Source organism: Acomys russatus, chromosome 23 (genome assembly GCF_903995435.1).
Source record: "Acomys russatus chromosome 23, mAcoRus1.1, whole genome shotgun sequence".
In the NCBI taxonomy this organism is placed as follows: domain Eukaryota; kingdom Metazoa; phylum Chordata; class Mammalia; order Rodentia; family Muridae; genus Acomys; species Acomys russatus.
In genome coordinates this window covers 12,404,304-12,421,888 of record NC_067159.1, presented here as the reverse complement: position 1 = coordinate 12,421,888, position 17,585 = coordinate 12,404,304, and the positions used below count along the sequence as shown (strand labels likewise).

The 17,585-nt window shown below is 39.0% G+C and overlaps 1 protein-coding gene across 1 annotated transcript in view; it reads right to left on the bottom strand.

Annotated features, from left to right (window-relative positions):
- Nucleotides 1-17,585, bottom strand: part of Vav3 (vav guanine nucleotide exchange factor 3) — a 327,028-nt gene that overhangs the window by 59,874 nt on the left and 249,569 nt on the right. The window contains exon 20 of the mRNA XM_051165697.1: nucleotides 409-545. Within this exon, the coding sequence (XP_051021654.1) occupies nucleotides 409-545 (137 nt within the window). The remainder of the gene's footprint in view (nucleotides 1-408; nucleotides 546-17,585) is intronic.

The window sequence follows — 17,585 nt, the reverse complement described above, 5'->3', positions numbered from 1 at the left end:
TAAGTCTTTCAGGTGCTGTGGGTGTGCAAAAAGGGCCCCACATGGCTACTGGCAAGTCGGTCAGGTATTTTCTGTGGATTGAACTCCTAATATATTAAAGCCATGCATGTCTGATCATACCCACAGGTACTAGGGTTGCAAGAACGCTCCAGCCAAGTATGAGTTTTTAATAAAAATGATAATTATGACTCACAGCACTGACACTGATTTTTTTTTCTTTAGTATTATAGCATCCATGGCCATCTTAGCACTGTAAACATGGGGAAGTTTAATAAACAATAACCCCCACCATACCATATAAGGTTTCTGAAGCTGAGGTATGTAATCGGGTTTTAAAGGCAGGAGTTTTCTTTTGTAATCAACAGTCAATCACCCATTCGATCAAAACAGTTACCATCTGGATAGTACCTGCCAGAAAACGCTGTGGGCATCTCCTCTCAGAAGTTCAACAGTGTCCCCTGCCTGGATATGCAATGGTGGTCCTTCATGAAGAGCTGGGGGCGGGGTGCCAGTGTAGTTCCTAATCACCTGCATCTTTGGCAAACCTGAAAACAGACAACAGACTGTTTACAATAGAAAAGGCAATGGTGTGTGGAAGTTACATGTGCTCCGAGAAAAGGAAAAGTAGAGTCCATTATTAGCATTAAAATGTTTAATCCCACCAGCCTCAGGGAAACTTCTCAAGTAGCCCAGATGGAATGCTTCTTAAATTCCTCATCACCTAAGATTGTGAAAGAATAAGATGCAGGCTGATCCCTGATCCCTTACATACTTTTCCCTTCTCTCACTGTCAGTCTCTTTTTAGTTGATTTTTTTTTCCTCTCTCTTTCAGCTGATGTCTGCTTCATAAAAAGCACATCACGTTTTTGAAAAGAATCAATTTTTTCATCAGCTCTACCCTTTCTGCCTCCTGCTTTCCTCTTGGGCATTGGCTGATTTCATCACTAAGGAGGCTCACCCTTTCTGTGTATGTATCACACTGCCCAGTAGAAGGTTCCTATCTTAAGGTTATCTTTGTAATTCAAAAGCAGAAAGGTGATGGATGTGTGGCTGCAATTCTTACGACATTTATATGGAGAAAGTGTCTGGGATCAAATTTAGGCTTGCAAAACAGACCCAACAAATGAAACATGTCTAAGCCAATAGCATCAACAATATTAAAAACACAGATCCATCCCTGTCTTGCATTTCTTTCAATGAGCATGTCTGTTCAATATTTCATTTCAGAGAACAGGCAGCTTCAATTATATAGGGGCCTAATTGCTCACAAATGTACGACCTCACAGTCACTTTTTCATTTATAGATGAAGCTGCTCCCTCCTAGAAAAGAAATCACTCATAAACAATGTCATCTCTTACCCATTTATGGGCATGAGGTATTGCCTATTACACTTGAGGGGTGTTCATTGCAACGATGGTATAACTGGATGAAAGCACTGCACTCAGTATTTGGAGGACCAGTGACTATCATTTGCTTCTGGATAACCCCAAATACTTTCAAAAGGCTACATGGAATGCTCCAGCAAAGAGTTTATAGAGATCCCAAGATCCTTTGCAATCATCACCTACTCCCCAGCAAGAGCAGGGGATAAAGAACCTGCCGCTCTACATGAAACAGAGCAAAAGTGCTACTCAATTCGTTCTTATCAGGCCAGTCCATGGAAGGCAGAGGGTTGAAACTCACTTGCCCTTCCTTCACTCCGGTTCAGTTGGTATGGCTGTGGAGGTATAATCTAAGCAGGCACTTTTCCCCTTTGCTTCAGTGCCATAGAACCCTGGAGGGACGGTGACTTTAACCCTACACCTTCCATGAAGTTTCCCAGCCAGGTGTCTAAGGAGGCACACTAACACCAATAGCAGACTCCATTGTCTTTCCTGGAAAAACAGCACCCCAAGGAGAAGTGCTCATCATCAGACTTGTTTTCCACATGCCAAGTGCCTAGAGAACAGAGAGCACTTATTTTACAGTCTATTAAACCGTTACTACTAACTAAACCCAATGTCAAAACCTCAGCGTGTGAAAAGGAGCCAGGAGAATGTAGAGCTCCTCACTCACGGTCGGGCTGTGTGATGGATCTTCCATGTTTGGGCTCAGATTTATAACACTTAGTCTGCTTTCATTGAGAATTATTAATGCTTGGAAAATATCTGATATGGTGGATTCCCTGGGCACTTTGGATTTTATGCCATTCTTTTTTAAAAAAAAAAAATATGCTAAAGGCAAGGAAGAATAGTTTTTAAGGCTGAAATAACTTGTCTGACCATAGGTGAGCTGTGCCCTTCACTGTTGCTGTCTGTGTGACACCTGATGTTAATGAGAGTTCTCTTACCCTCAACTTGCCCAAGGTAGTCATTGTCAAGAAGAAATTATTTTTTAAAACCCATAGATATTTAGGGAAACACATTAATTTTGATGGTATTTCACTAAGTACACATTAGTGCTTATAATATAAAAATATCCAGTCTGCACACAGGGCTATGAGAAGATAGGTCCAGAGTGATGCTGCCTCAGGTCTATTTACATAGATTGGACTACCATAGCACATGGAAAATAATAACATCTAAAATAAAACACAATACACAGGTGAACATGGGCTGACTAAGAAAAATGTTCTATGTTGCAAAGTAGCTATGAAGGACTTGGCATGTATAGTGTTATATGTTCTTCTGTTTTTTACTAATTTTACCTTTTCTGTATTACTTTTTTTTGAATTTATTTATTTATTTATTTACTTTACATCTGGATCATGGCCCCTCCTTTCTCTCTCCCTCCCTTCCTCCCCTATTCCTCAGAAAAGGGGAGCCCCCTACCCACCCACCCCAGCTCACCAAGTCCCATAAGGATTGAGTTTGTCCTCTTCCCTTGTGAAGGGCAGCTATTACTTTCTAAAGGGTAGCTGATCTAATTGCACACTAACAGAGACAAGTTGTTTAGTCTGTTCCTAAAATAAAAATGTGTTAGGTTGGCCAGAAAAAGGCTCAGCCCATGTCACATTCAAAAGGCTGTTGTAACTCGCCTCAGTGTAATCACAAGCCAACTGGCAAATTCAGGGTTCTTCAACTGACATGCTTTTCTATGGGAATACATTGTACCTTTAGGACACAATAGAATTTATATATTTTGTCATTCCCAGAATAATCGACGGCTATTTGTTTCTAATTGGTTAATACTTTGCATTTCACCACGGTCTATTGTTAGAGCCATGGAACTATAGAGATCAAAGGATAAAGGAATGAAATGAGGACCGATTGATGTAATAAAAAATGGTCACTTTGCCCCCTTGCTTCTAACACTAACACAGAGCAGGCATCCAACACTGGTGGGAAAAGAGGCTACTTCCCAAAAGACCCCTTTACATTCCTTCCTTTAACAACAACAACAATAACAAAAAGAAAAACAAAAAACAAACAAACAAAAACAGAAAGACAGAGAGAAAGAGAAAAAGAAAAAGAAAAAAATAAGTTCTGGTGACACTCACTACCACAAGGTGTGGTAAAGCTAACAAACATTGAGCTTTAAAATCAAACTAAAAAGGAAAAGAGTAATGGATTAAATTTTCACATCAGCACTCTACTATCAATTTAATACCTAGCACAAGCTACTACCACGGCAGGTATCACACTCCATAAATGAGACCCAGAACAGAAAGCAATTTACATTTAGAGGTAGGTGCTCACACCAGGATTAGGCATTTGGTATTGACTTAGAGGAGGTCCTTCTCTCCTCCTTAGAGCCTGCTGGACAGGTTCCAAACTCTCTTTAAAACTGATTAGGACAGAACACGCCCTACACATTCCCATGGCAACTCAGTCATTGTGGCATCCAGTTTATCAACAAAAGATTACCTTACTAACAGATCTAGCTCCCTGTGTGACCTATCTGCATTGACCTGCCTCCTTCCATCTGTAATTACTCTGAAGAAGGAAAATTTGTTTTGTAGATTAGCCTTTCAAAATTCATTCAACCTGAAAACCCCTAAAGTCTAAAAAAAAAAACCACATAAATTAAATTAAAAATTTTCCCTTGTGGACTACACATCAAGGACTTCTGAAATACAAAAACAAAATGAGCAAATAAATGAAACATTAACTATACGAGAAAAAAAAAAAAAACCCAGGATTTTCATCATTGCTAATAACCAGAAACAAATAGCCAATGTTTCTCTTTTAAAAACAGCCCATATCACACACCTCATTGCATTAGAAACCAAAAACAAACTCAAGAAAGCCACTTCTTTGTGGATTCAGAGTTTCTACTCTCTTTCAGCTCCAGGACTATTAAAAGTGGAAACGTCCCTGCAAGCACAGGCATCCGTATCAAGGTCTAAGTACCAAAAACTACCCTCCGGCACAAACAGCCAAATAGCCACGCGCAATTTTAACATATACATTTGGGCCATCTTGGAAATCCCCAAAGCTTTATAGAGTCAACTATCTATACCTAAGGGAATATTACAAAAACGCCTTAGCCCAAGGTAGAGCTCTGGCCAAATGTTCCTTTTGGCTTGCTTTAATCCCTATCACAAATATGTAACACCCTAAAAATTTTCTCCTTAAGTTTTGCTCACACTTGTGATTGTGCTTTGTCTTGTGCTAAAAGAAAGGTCCCAACCCATTGTTATGCATGTCGAGATTTAGACCATGGAAAAAAATGACATCATTATAACAATGGTCAAACTCCCTGTGACAGCCATAAAATTCTAGTTAAACAAAACACATGTAAGTATATGACGCACTAAGGCTGCACCAATAACATCATCATCATCATCATCATCATCATCATCATCAACAACAACAACAACAAATATAAAGTGTTTCTAACAGAGGACCTGAAACTTCTTTTCAAAACTGATTTCATCAAGAACTCTAAAGTGCTTTTTTAAAATGTTACTTCTCAGTAGAATCTTATTGGAAACTCGCTAGATAAAAACTATTTCATTGGCAATTTTCACCGAAACCCTCAAATCTCAGTGAACACAACCATACTAGTCAGCACTGTGTCTTCTAAACAGGGCAGAGTGATGGCTACAATATAGATTACTATCCATTCACCAAGCTGAGGACCCTGCCCAAGTGCAATGGGCTTCCCCAGGCAACAGCTTACAGGAGGTTGCTGCCTAGTGTCGGTAAAGTGCTAGCCTTTCACTGGCAAGGCCTAATTCAAAATATAAACATAGCCACGTTAAAAAAAAAAAAAAGAATTAGTCCTACAAGATGTCAGAGGATGTACTGGGTTTGTCCTGGGGAACTGATCACAGGTATAACCAATATGTCCATTCACTCACAGTATTTTGAGTACTCTACAGCAGTGAGAACGGCAGGTTCAACACAGAGCAAGAACAAGATCCCTGTCCTCAGCCAGCCTGTGGTTCATCTTTGGAACACACAGGTGGCTGAACACAAAAGCAACAGTACACTAGGTCCTGGGTTCCCTTGTGGGGGATGGAGCAATTTTAAAGGACATTACTATGCAAAGAAGTTTTAGAAAAACAATTTTGTTTTGTTTAGTAAGTCTTGGATAGAATCTTGAGATGTGTGTTTGGCTTTTTTACTATTAGTTTCTTGGCTGGGACTTCTAAACTTTAGTCAGGCTTTGAAATCTACTTCTTGTGGATACATGTCTGAAGCCGTGAGGAAACTTGCTTTTGAGACAATTGCAGTGAAGTAAATGGTGTCTGGCATCATTCCAACAAAAATCTCTTTACATCAACCATACAGGGTGCTGGTGAAATGGCTCAGGGCCTGCATTTGGGGTCCCAGGCCCCCCTGTAAAAACACTGGGCATTGCTTTAAACCTGCAACAACAGCCCAGGAGCACGGGAGTAGACAGGGTGGTCACCAAGGCTTGCTGGATACACAACTGAAGCATAACACAATAAGATCCAGGTTCAGTGAGAGAGCCTGTCTCAGGAGAATAGAGCAGAGGGGGAAAGCAAAATGCTTGATATCCTGCTCTGGACTCCAGCAACCCATCTTCCACACATACACAAACAGGAGGGGGGGGAGGGAGGGAGGGGAGGAGGGGGAGGGGGAGAGGGAAAGGGAGAGCACATACATTGACACACACACAGGTAATTGATTACTTCAGCAATTCATTACTATCTGACCCTTCCTGAAACAATCTACACATCAGGTTCTGTGCACTAGGCTTAGTGAGGGATGCCAAGCTTTCCCAGCAGTCCACACCTTCCAGGTCTCTTCCCGAGACAGCTCTGCTCCTCCCTACACTTGTAGTCTTCCTTGAAAAGCAAAAGGATCCTGAGGATGGAAACCATCTGCTCTGACATAAGCAGACAAGTTGGTATTAAAAAAAAACTTGCGTTAAAAAACTAATTGTTCACAGAGAGAACACTTCCCGTCAATGATTTTTTTAAAAATCATCTAGAGAAGTGTCCTTTTATAAACCATAATGAGTCAAATGAAGGAAACAGTCGCTGCTCATACACAAAAATCAGGCACAGAAGCCTTCTTCCAGTTTCATAAACAGATTAGTCACTCTGGTTTTGCCCACTGAAGTCTTAGTGATCTGTGAATTAAAAGTGAAGGATATAATAACAGTTTTTGAAACTTAATTTTTAGTGCATTAAAAAGACATTATAGCCAACCAAGTTTCAAAGAAGTAGGAATTTCCATCCACAACTTAACATTTTAGTGGAAAAAAAAAAACCTGATTTTTTTCTAAAATTTTGATGTCAGACCAAGGCTTGAGAGAACATGCTATGGATACCTAGTGAATGTTTATTGCTAGGTAGGCGAGGGGTACAAATCTGAGGAGAAGAGCCTTTAAAGAGCAAAAGGAACACTATCACATGACTTCAAATAATGGAATCATCACTTAGTCTAGCCACCATATTTTTCATGTTATAAAGCTAAGAACCAAAGTGGTACATACACAAACTACATAGATCAGGGAACACTGAGGAAGAGGCAGCAGAAAGACTGTAAAAACCAGAGTCTGAGGGAGTTTTCTATACACTTGTGTCTCCTAGGAATGTCAGAAGCTACACCCATGAGGTCTTACCAACACTTCCTAAGCAAGAGCTGAGCATGGACAAGGAACATGGTAAAGTGGACAGGGAAAAGACCATGTTACCACACCTCTACCCAGAGAACTACAGGCAACTATGGAATGCTAAGAGACACAGAAATAGTGTTCCCTAGAAAAAAAGCCCATTAACTGGTTACCCAAGCCTAAATGAAAAGCCCTGAAATTATTCATACAAACAGTATTATACGGACTGAACAGGTGCTACTTATGCATTCAGGAGTATGTGTATATATAACAATTAATAAAAAAAGGAGGCCATGAATTTGAAAGAGAGTAAGGAGAGGTACGTTGGATGCATGGAAGAGGGGAAAGGAAGGGGGAAATAATGTTTTTTAAAAATAAAAGAAAAATTGAAATTTGAACAGAATATTGATTTTAGGAATGGTATTAACATTTACTTGTTCTTCAGAATCTCAATATTTTCTTTCCCTACCAATTAAAGATTACTTATTTTTTTTTAATCTTTCTAATTCTTTTCTTCCTTAACCATTTAATGGTTGTCCTAATTCACTAAATGTTTAACTTCTCATTTTATATAAACAACTTAATTTTCCTTAAATACCAATGTTATATCACTTTTTAGCTGGTTCAGATGAATCATAATAAGCTACTCTTATGGCTAGACACACACTTCCTTCTAATCATCTGAAAAAATGTATTTTTAAGGGCATAATAAAAACATAAAAGTAACAATAATTAAAGTGTAAACTCTGGACTGCAAAGGAAAACATGTTGAAACACTACAACATTGTGCCAAGAAGTTGTGATTCATCTATGCCGCTGTCTACGATGGCAAAAGCAAGGTTAACAAAAAGAACTCAGAATTGGGAATGAGTGGGAAGGTGTGGGTGTGCATCTGGATCTAGGGCTCTTGCTATAGGAGGAGTGGGGGATGAATGTGACCAAAATATATGTATGACATATAATTTTAAACATACATGTGTGTGTGCACTTGTGCGTATGTGTGTGCATGCCTCGGCAGGAAGGGACAGCCTCTAAAGGAGATGTAAATTGGTGCCCATAACTATGAGTTACTTGGGGTGACCAATGTATGTTCTTCATCGCTATGTCATTATCCTCATTATCAATGACTGTTAGTGATGAGGGTGGATAAAGGTTTTTAACAACAATATTTTTATAATCTGACATAAAGAAAAGAACAAGATGCTCTCTGGTCCCTTGTGGTTTCATAAACAGAACAGCAAGGATTCTAGTCCTCTAACTTTGGTAGACACTTTTATATCCAGTTAGTCTTCCAACATCATTTGAAGAGGACTGTGCTCCTGTGGAGAGACGACAGCCTGCACTAGAACTTTCCTAGCTCTGCTCCATCTCTCAATTAAAACGTCAGGGACTGTTGAAACAAAGTTCACGTGCAATCACAGATTACAAAACCACACGACTATAAAACACCATCTTCTAATAGTTGAACTACTGATTTCTCACTCACATTGTTCACCATGAGAAATTGATGACCCGACTAGCAGTGACCTTTTCCTGGCTTGTTACATAGTCTGGTGACTTCACTGCACATTTCTTGCTTTCACTGAAGACGAATCTCCCAAGGCAATGAACAAAACTGCCCTTTGCTAGCCTCTCATTGTCCATCCCGCCACCACAGTATGAATATAGGGAGGGGCTTGTAGGGAATGTTATTCAAATACAAAGAAGGCAGTTATCTATAGAGTGTCCATATGCTCCCGGTCAGTATCAAATGCAATGTGAGAACATAAAGGTCTTATCAAGCTAAGGTGGGAGAGATAATAGGCAATTATTGTTCAGAACTGATATTTCCTTGGATATTGGGTCTATGGGAAAGCACTAATAACTCTGTTTAGTTCATTCAACATTTATTTACTGCTCATTCTTACCTACTCTGGGAGCTATACCCCTCTTGGAAAAAGCTAGGCATAGTTTTTTTTTTTTTTTTAGGTTTTCCCAGGAAAATGTTGTGTTTTCCCTTTGAAGCTGTGGAATATAATTAGTAGTGATAAACATTTTATTATGTTTATTTTTAAGAACTTACAAAAAAGAACTTCTCTGATTCACTCAATTTTGTTGTGCTAACCCCTAGCTGGATCACTAACAAAAATATATAATAACAATGAATGGTGACTTTAGGAAGAAAACACTTCCTTGCAGGGGTCTAATGTGAATTTTATAACATACATTTTATTACCTCCTTTTCCTATCACCTCCGGGGATTAAGACTGACAACAATCGTTCTTAGAAGGACTGGAATTCAAACACTAAAAATATAAATTGTGGCACTCACTGCTGCTCTTTTATTATCATTGTTAATTAAACGACCAAGAGGTTATGTAAAGGCAGAATTAAAAACAGAAAGCCAGGGTTCTCACATGAGGACTTAAGGGACTGTATTAGTTCTCAAATTCTAAGAAATGTCAGGAGACACTGCATCCAAAAGATGAGCCCATAAGCCACTTATATGGTCTAGTGATTCCATTACCTATACCAGAGAGAGCAGGTCCTTTACTGACTTCTAAATTGCTTCTGTTTCCCTTTTCTATCTCCTGAGTAGACACATCCTTATAGAATATACATCTCTGTTTCTGTCAAATTTCAACAATACAAAATTGATGGCTTTGCACAAGACTGAGAACAATAAGTCTGAAAGCAGTTTGAAAAGTTGTAAGTACTTTTCCCCATACACAATGTTTTGGAGTCTATGCATATTTAAAACACATCCATCTTCAGGTTTGTTTCAGTGCTTGGCTCGTCACTGGATGCTTCATTTATTCATGAAATATGCTAGATAGTAGGCATGTGACATTGAGTTAAGACCTTTGCACACAGAATTTTGTAATTAGCAGAGGACAGAGAAGAATGAGCATGTCCTCTCTCACTTCATGACAACGCTATCCGAAGACAGCTTGGTGACCTGGGAGGCCCTGAGCAGAGGGGTTGACACCAAGATCACTGATATTGAGGGTGAGAGACTCTCATATAAAACTCACGTGTAAGCAGGCAGTTGTCGGACATAAGGAAGTATTTTTAAACTGGAATCACATTGAAGAAGCCGCAGATATCTGAGTGAATGACCCTCTCCGTCACAACTCCACAGTTCCATGGCGTTAGTGGAGAGGGTTGACTCAGAGGGTCATAAGAATGGCTGACTATCGGGCCACAGAAACTGACCTGATTGGGCAAGGCTCACACAGGCACGACTAATGAGCAGAGCATTGGCAAGGATCAAAGGACTGAAGGTGGAATGAGGGAATGAGCTATGTGAATCCAATGGAACAACTCTGGGAGGCATCAAGGCTTCCTGGCTAGACCTACTACGTGGTTAAGAAAAAAGGAAAGACTATGAAAATAGGACCTTTTTAATTAGGATCTAATAAGGCAGAATGTTATATTAAATATTCCTAATGCATAGAGTACATATGAATTACAGTGCCATTTTTAGTAAGCTTAAAATGCATTTTTAAATTTTATTAAAGACTCTTTGATAAAGTACTATACTTCAAAGGCTTCTAAATTGCTTTTAAAGGGGAGATATGCAAAGTTTATTTACCATGAATGCTACAGGAAACACATAGTATAAATAGTATTTTCAATGAATAAAATTAACAAGCACGATTTGCTATGTGCTAAAATATTGTTGCTGCAACTAACTTTATTTAAATTGCCACCACTTTATTTTTATCTATGTTTGGTGTATAAGAGGCAATGATGACAGCGGAAAATGCTCAACTGTTAATGAGCGTGAGTTCCTATGAAACAATGTCCCTAAGTCCCCGTGCTGGTGATAAAGCCCCTTCTTTCTCATACCTTTGGTCACCTGTGACTGTCCTATAATAAGCTTCCCAGAAAAGGTCCCCAGAGAGAAGAAAATGACTAAAGGCTACTCCTCCCTCACCTCCAACCTCAGCAGAGCCTACATCGCACTATCCAAGCAAGACAATAACTCCTTTGCCTCAGTAATTAAAGTAAGATTTCATCTTATGAAACAAAGCGATCTAACAAAGGTTAGGTCAACACAGTATCCAAGTGACATTTATGAGCAAATTCCACGTCTTTGAAGTCATGGCCCACAAATAAGATTCTCTGTATGTTTTTAAGCAAAATTTCACATTTCATAACCCACATTCTCTTTGCTTTTCCATTTTTGGCTACATGGGGTAAAGAGTACTATGGAGGAGGGGGACTCAGAAAGAACTGTTACCCATGACGACTTCATGCTTCCTGACATTGAGTCTGTGGAACTGCCTCAGGGTTTATTTTCTCATAGACCGAATACTACTTCATATAACCTGGAGCATGGTGTTTCTGATCTCGCCTGACACAGATGCAAAGGTCAACCAAACCTGCACACAGCTACAAGAGATAAAACAGGGCTCAAGAGTCTTGCAAACTGTGACAAGTTTCTGTGATTCGTAAACTTAAACTTCATTAATCAAAAACATGAAACAGCTGAAAATTAAAATAGCACTTCCATATTTGTTATTCAGTGATACTTGCTTCACAGGTGTGGTTAAAAATGTTCATCCAGGCACTTAAACCTTCAAACACTTTATCAGTAGAATTTTCCAAGAGAGATTGCTGTTAGGATGCTGTTAGGCTAGCCCACGGGAGGAATATAACCAGAAAGCTGCAGCACGGGTCTTAGTTTTGACTAGAGCATTTGGAACTTACATGAGAAAATGAGAATTTCTATATGTCATTTTATCTCAGTTCCTTTACTAGGCATAATTCTTCATTATCTACTTTTAATGGAAGAAAGCCCACTCCTTTTCAAACAAAGGACTTCATAAGTGTACCATGGTACAAAACTATAAAAAAATGCCAAGAGAACAAAAGGTTAGTTGTTTCTAAGTTACACAGTGGAATTAAGGATGAGTATTAGATAAATGCATCAAAAAATTGACTTTTGTAAAGAAGTAAATACTGCTTAAAAAGATCATTTACATGTCTAAGAACCCTATAGATTTCAGCACTTTATGTCACAAACTAAAAGAAAAACATCAGTTTCATCCTTTCAGTACTAAGGAACATTGAGAGTGTGCATATTTTTTCATGAGAAAACACTGCATTTTTACATAATAACTATACATGTGGCATAATATTCTTGAAAGCTACAGTAATGCATGAGAAATTAGGCTTTTAGGAAACCCTAGGGTGCTCTGTGCATCAATTGCTATGTGAGGCCACAATTACCTAGTCTCTGTTATATTGAGGTTTCCTTTCATGTATATATTTTCTAGAAAACTCTACTGATTAGGTAAAGAAGCCTCCAAAGAGAACAAGGAGAATACAAGAGTTAAACTTGACTCTTCTTGTCTGTCTTCACAATTTTAATTGGTACCTGCCTTGTGCCCTAGAATATCACTGCTTTAAAAAGATAAACATCATCGGTTCTTTTTGTTTATTTGTTTGTTTTGTTTTGTTTTTTGTTTTTCGAGAAAGGGTTTCTCTGTGTACCCTTGGCTGTCCTGAACTCACTTTGTAGAGCAGGCTGGCCTCGAACTCACAGCGATCCGCCTGCCTTTCCTCCCAAGTGCTGGGATTAAAGGCGTGTGCCACCACCGGCCGGCACATCTTCGGTTCTTATCCATGTCTCCACAGAGAACTCTCTAAATGCGATTGTGCATGGTGGAAAATCCCTCAATGACTAAAATTAAAAGTACCTGGTATATAAAAGCTATTCCCACAGATAATGATTCCTGTTTAGTTCACCCCCTGTCTTCTCCAGCATGCTTTCTTAGTCCAGTTACGGGTTCTAACACGTGGAGCAGTGAGATGCTCAGAAAAGGAGATTCCTTTCTCTGTGTACTTCTGCCATGTGGCTATTCTCCCCACAAGTAGCAGAGCCTGGAGTGAACGCCCCATCCACGATGCCACGCGTGGCCGTCTCTTTTTTGCAGTACTGTTATATAATTGGCATTTTCAACCTAATTATCCCAAGTGAGTGGGAAGGAATTTCAGATTTGGCTTTGAAACAAGTTAACTAGAAAATAAATTCATTCACGTGCCTCATTCCTCAGGCATTCATTTGTATCTTTATAGAAAGAAAAAAAAAAAAAAAACACACACTAGTGGCTCTCTCCAACAGCCTGCTCCATCATCTATCAAGAAGCATGTCATCCAGTGAAGGTGTAAAGTGAAGGAGCCATGGGAGGTAAAATTTTTGTTGATTCTTCAGGTTTTAGCCCTTTTTGTTCATTTCTTTCCTAAAGCATGCATTCCTTCCTATGTTTTGTTTTTGTCAAAAGTGACCATAAGCTTGCATTAGTCCCTTGAATATGAATAATGTAACAAATCCTTGCCTGCTCTTGCTCAAAATTTAGAGTCTAAAAGAGAAAAAGATTACGCAAGCAACAACATAAAGGAAGATATGGATGTAAAAATTCTCAGCAAATTACTTTCAGACCAAATTCAAAATCACAAGAAATGACTATTCATCATTACCAAGCTGTACAGAGATGATACAACATATATTCATCAATACATACAGTTCATCACAAAGACATAAATCACATGATCACCAAAATAGATAGAGTAAAGGCCTTTGACAAACTTCAACATCCTTTCATGATAAAAGTCGTGGAGAAGCTAGGGATAGAGAGAATATGCCTTAACACAGTAAAGGTTATCTACTATGATGCAAAGCATACACAAGAAGATCAGGAATAAAACAATGATGTGCACTCTTTTCACTCCTTTCAATATAGTGCTTGAGGTCTTAGTTGGCACAATAATACAAGAGACAAAAATAAAAAAAAATACATATAGGAAAAGAAAAACTCAAATTATTCCTGTTTGAAAGTAGGAAATTCTACACACGAGACTCTGACATCTCCAGCAAAGTCTCTTAGATCTGAAAAACACTTTCAAGAAGATAGGGTAGGAAATTAACACACACAAAAAGTAGCCTTCGTATATGCCTGTGACAAACACTGAAAAGGAAAGAAGGAGGTTGGGAGAGATGGCTCAGATGTTAAGAGCACTGTCTGCTCTTCCAAAGGTCCTGAGTTCAATTCTTAGCAATCACATGGTGGCTCACAATCATCTTTAATGTGATCTGATGCCCTCTTCTGGCCTGCAGGTGTACATGCAGGCACAGCACTGTATACATAATCAATCTAAAAAAAGAAAAGGAACAGAAAACAGGAACACAGTCCTAGTCACAACACTCCAACACACACACACACGCATGCACATGCACGTGCGAACACACACATGCACACACATACACACACGCACTCATGCACAGGCACACACACACATGTAAAGGCCCCTGTATAATGGGATCTCAGGAAACTAAAATACTCCTGTATAGGAAAGAAAAGAGGTAAGTGAAGAGGCAGTCCACCAAACGGGAGAAAACCTTTGCAAGCTATGTTCCAAAGAGGATTAATATTGGAAACACACAACACAAACAAACTAAACATCAAGAAAACAAACCATCAATTAAAAAGTGGCCCTTCGCTCTGAACAAAATTCTGAAAAGAATGGAGAAAAAAATTTTAAAGGTGTTAAGCATCATTAAACATCAGAGAAATGCAAATTGTGAATACTCTGAGATTCTGTCTCACCCAAGTCAGAATGTCGAATGATAAACAAATTCTGGTATTAATAAAGGGAAAGAGAAAGCCTTACTTAATCTAGTACGGCCACTAGGAAAACCAGTGTGGAGATCCCTACCAATGTAAGAAGTAGATCTCCCATATGACCCTAGTCTGCTATTCCTAGATATATGCCCAAAAAGATCTATATCCTTCAGTAAATATAGTTGTTCACTCATGTTCATTGATGCTTTAACAATATGTAGAAAATAAAACTAACCTAGATGTCCATTAATTGATGGGTGAAACTTTTCTGAGAAAAATGACCTTAAAACAATATTAAAATAATTAAAATTACTAAATTTTCAAAAACATAACACTGAATTTATAAAATATCACCAGGATTCTTTTTATCCTTTGCAGTAGTTATGACATAAAAAATAAGATGTAATATGAATAAATTAATAAAATATATTATTTTTAAAAATAGAAACAATGTAAATTAACAGCATTAAGGACTTGGCTGCAATTACTCTAGAGTATATGCATAGAATTGTTCAACAGTAAGCTGAAACTTATGAAAATAGTGTTATAAAAAGACTGCTATAATATATGGAATCATGTCAAGTAGGTTATTGGTGGGCAAGGTGCAAATTACAACAGGGTTAACAATGAGACACCAAATCTATTTTCAAAGTATGCAGAAGCCCAGAAAACATCTATGAAGACACGTGTCCTAGTGGTTATATTGTGTTGGCAACTTATAAGACATTTTATTGATGTAATTATAACTTTGTATAGTTAACTTTTCTTTTGGAAATTCTGGGGAGCTTTGGAAGCTAGGAACTGAGCCAAGACCCATGCTTATCTCTACTGCTAAGACACATTCCAGCTAAAGGTTGTTTAATTTAAAATATTATCTTTACTGGTGTTGAATAAGATCCTCCAGTGAAATCCGTGTTGCCAAAATAATTAAGTCAAAAAGATGGTACCAAGCAGATCATGCATTCCCATGGCACAGGACCCTGCTTATAGATTTATGATCAAGCAGATCATGTATTTCCGTGGCACAGAACCCTGCTCATGGCTCTGTGATCAAGCAGATCATGCATTTTCATGGCACAGGACCCTGCTCATGGCTCTATGATCAAACAGAGTGTGTATTCCCATGGCACAGGACCCTGCTCATGGCTCTATGATCAAGCAGATCATGTATTCCCATGGCACAGGACCCTGCTCATGGCTCTATGATCAAGCAGATCGTGTATTCCCATGGCACAGGACCCTGCTCATGGCTCTATGATCAAACAGAGTGTGTATTCCCATGGCACAGGACCCTGCGCATGGCTCTATGATCATCTCAGTCCCTCAGATGTACCGTCACTGGGGCATGTCCCTCCCATTCCCAGGAAGGACTATACCTTTGTCCCACTGGATTCTCACAGCCTTCAGGAGTCACATCATGAGAGCGAGCAGATGAAACATAAATTATGCATTAATTCTGTTCCATATCCACTCGACTATAAGCTTCCCAAGGTCAAACAACATAAATTATTCAGCTCTTTATCTGAGTATGGTGTTTGGTACCCAATAGTCTCTCAATAAATGTCTGCTGAATAAATGAAAGGCTGAATCACTGTTTATCATGGAACAATAAATTATTTAAAACAATTTTAATAAATTTAAGTATATTTCTTGGTTAATTTGCTTATATAAATATAAGCAGGGTATAAGATGCGAGGCACATGCGCATGTGTGCGTGCGTGTGTGTGTGTGTGTGTGTGTGTGTGTGTGTGTGTGTGTGTATGCAATTCTATGTTGCATTGGCATCGTTCTGATTTCAAGTTTAACTTTCTCATATCAGAAGTAGAACTCCGATGTCTTTGCATCAGTGTCCAGGAGTATGCTACATACAAACAGCTCATGTAATGGCCAGAGATAAAGATTTACCCACTGAGTTTCCTTACTTTCTCCTTTATAAAGGACCATCCATTTCTTGCTTATGTCCACACCTACTACATAATATATAAACCACTGTTCTGCATCTGCCTGCATCCAGATGTGGAGTCATACTGCTCCAGGCTTGGAGGATTTCATCTCTGACTCATGATGCCTTCCATCCTCCATGCCCAGGATCTTCAAGTAATAAATCCTTCAATGTCTTTTCGCTTTTAGTAGTGTAATAAATTTGGGCTTCCAATCTGAAAAGCTAAAGGCTGGCCCGAGGCTCGTTTTCCCTGTGACATTATGGAGACTGCATGGTCAGACTCCCAGTGCTAGAGCGATGGTGAGAGAGTGCACCCTGAACGTGAGTCAGATGAGAGACACAAGTGCATCTACTAAAAATAACAACTTCCCTGTGTGAGGGATCCCATGGCTGGGCTACCAGACAACTAACTGTGCAAGGCTGCCTTTCAAGAAGATTCTTGGGGTTTTTTATATAATTTAATTAATTTATTCAGATTACAACTAAATTGTTAGCCCATCACTTGTATCCTCTCGTTCCTCCCTCCCTCCCGCTTCCACCCTATTCCCCTCTCCTAGGTCTAGGGGGACCTCCTCCGATACTATATGGTCATAGGCTACCAAGTCTCATCTTGGTAGCCTTCTTATTCGTTGTCTGAGTGCCACCAGGCCTCCCCACCAAGGGGAAGAGGTCAAGTATGGGGCTTGTGAAAGGCACACTGTATACACCCTCATCTAGCTCCCCTTCACTTCCATCAGGAAAGGGCCCTCTACTTGGGTACTATAATCCTAATTTTGGTGGGGGGCTCCCAAAACAGCATACTGTCAATTCTGTATTACAAGTGAGGGATGGCTTAGGCTATAAAATTTCAGAACAAAGATCAATACACCCATATTTTCATTCCATACATATAATAATCTAGCATTAAGCAGGATAAGGTGACAACAAATATGCATTGATCATTCCAAAGCAGATAAGAAACTATTTAGGGAGAAAAATACATTTAAAATAACACGCATTATATAATGCACGTAACACATGT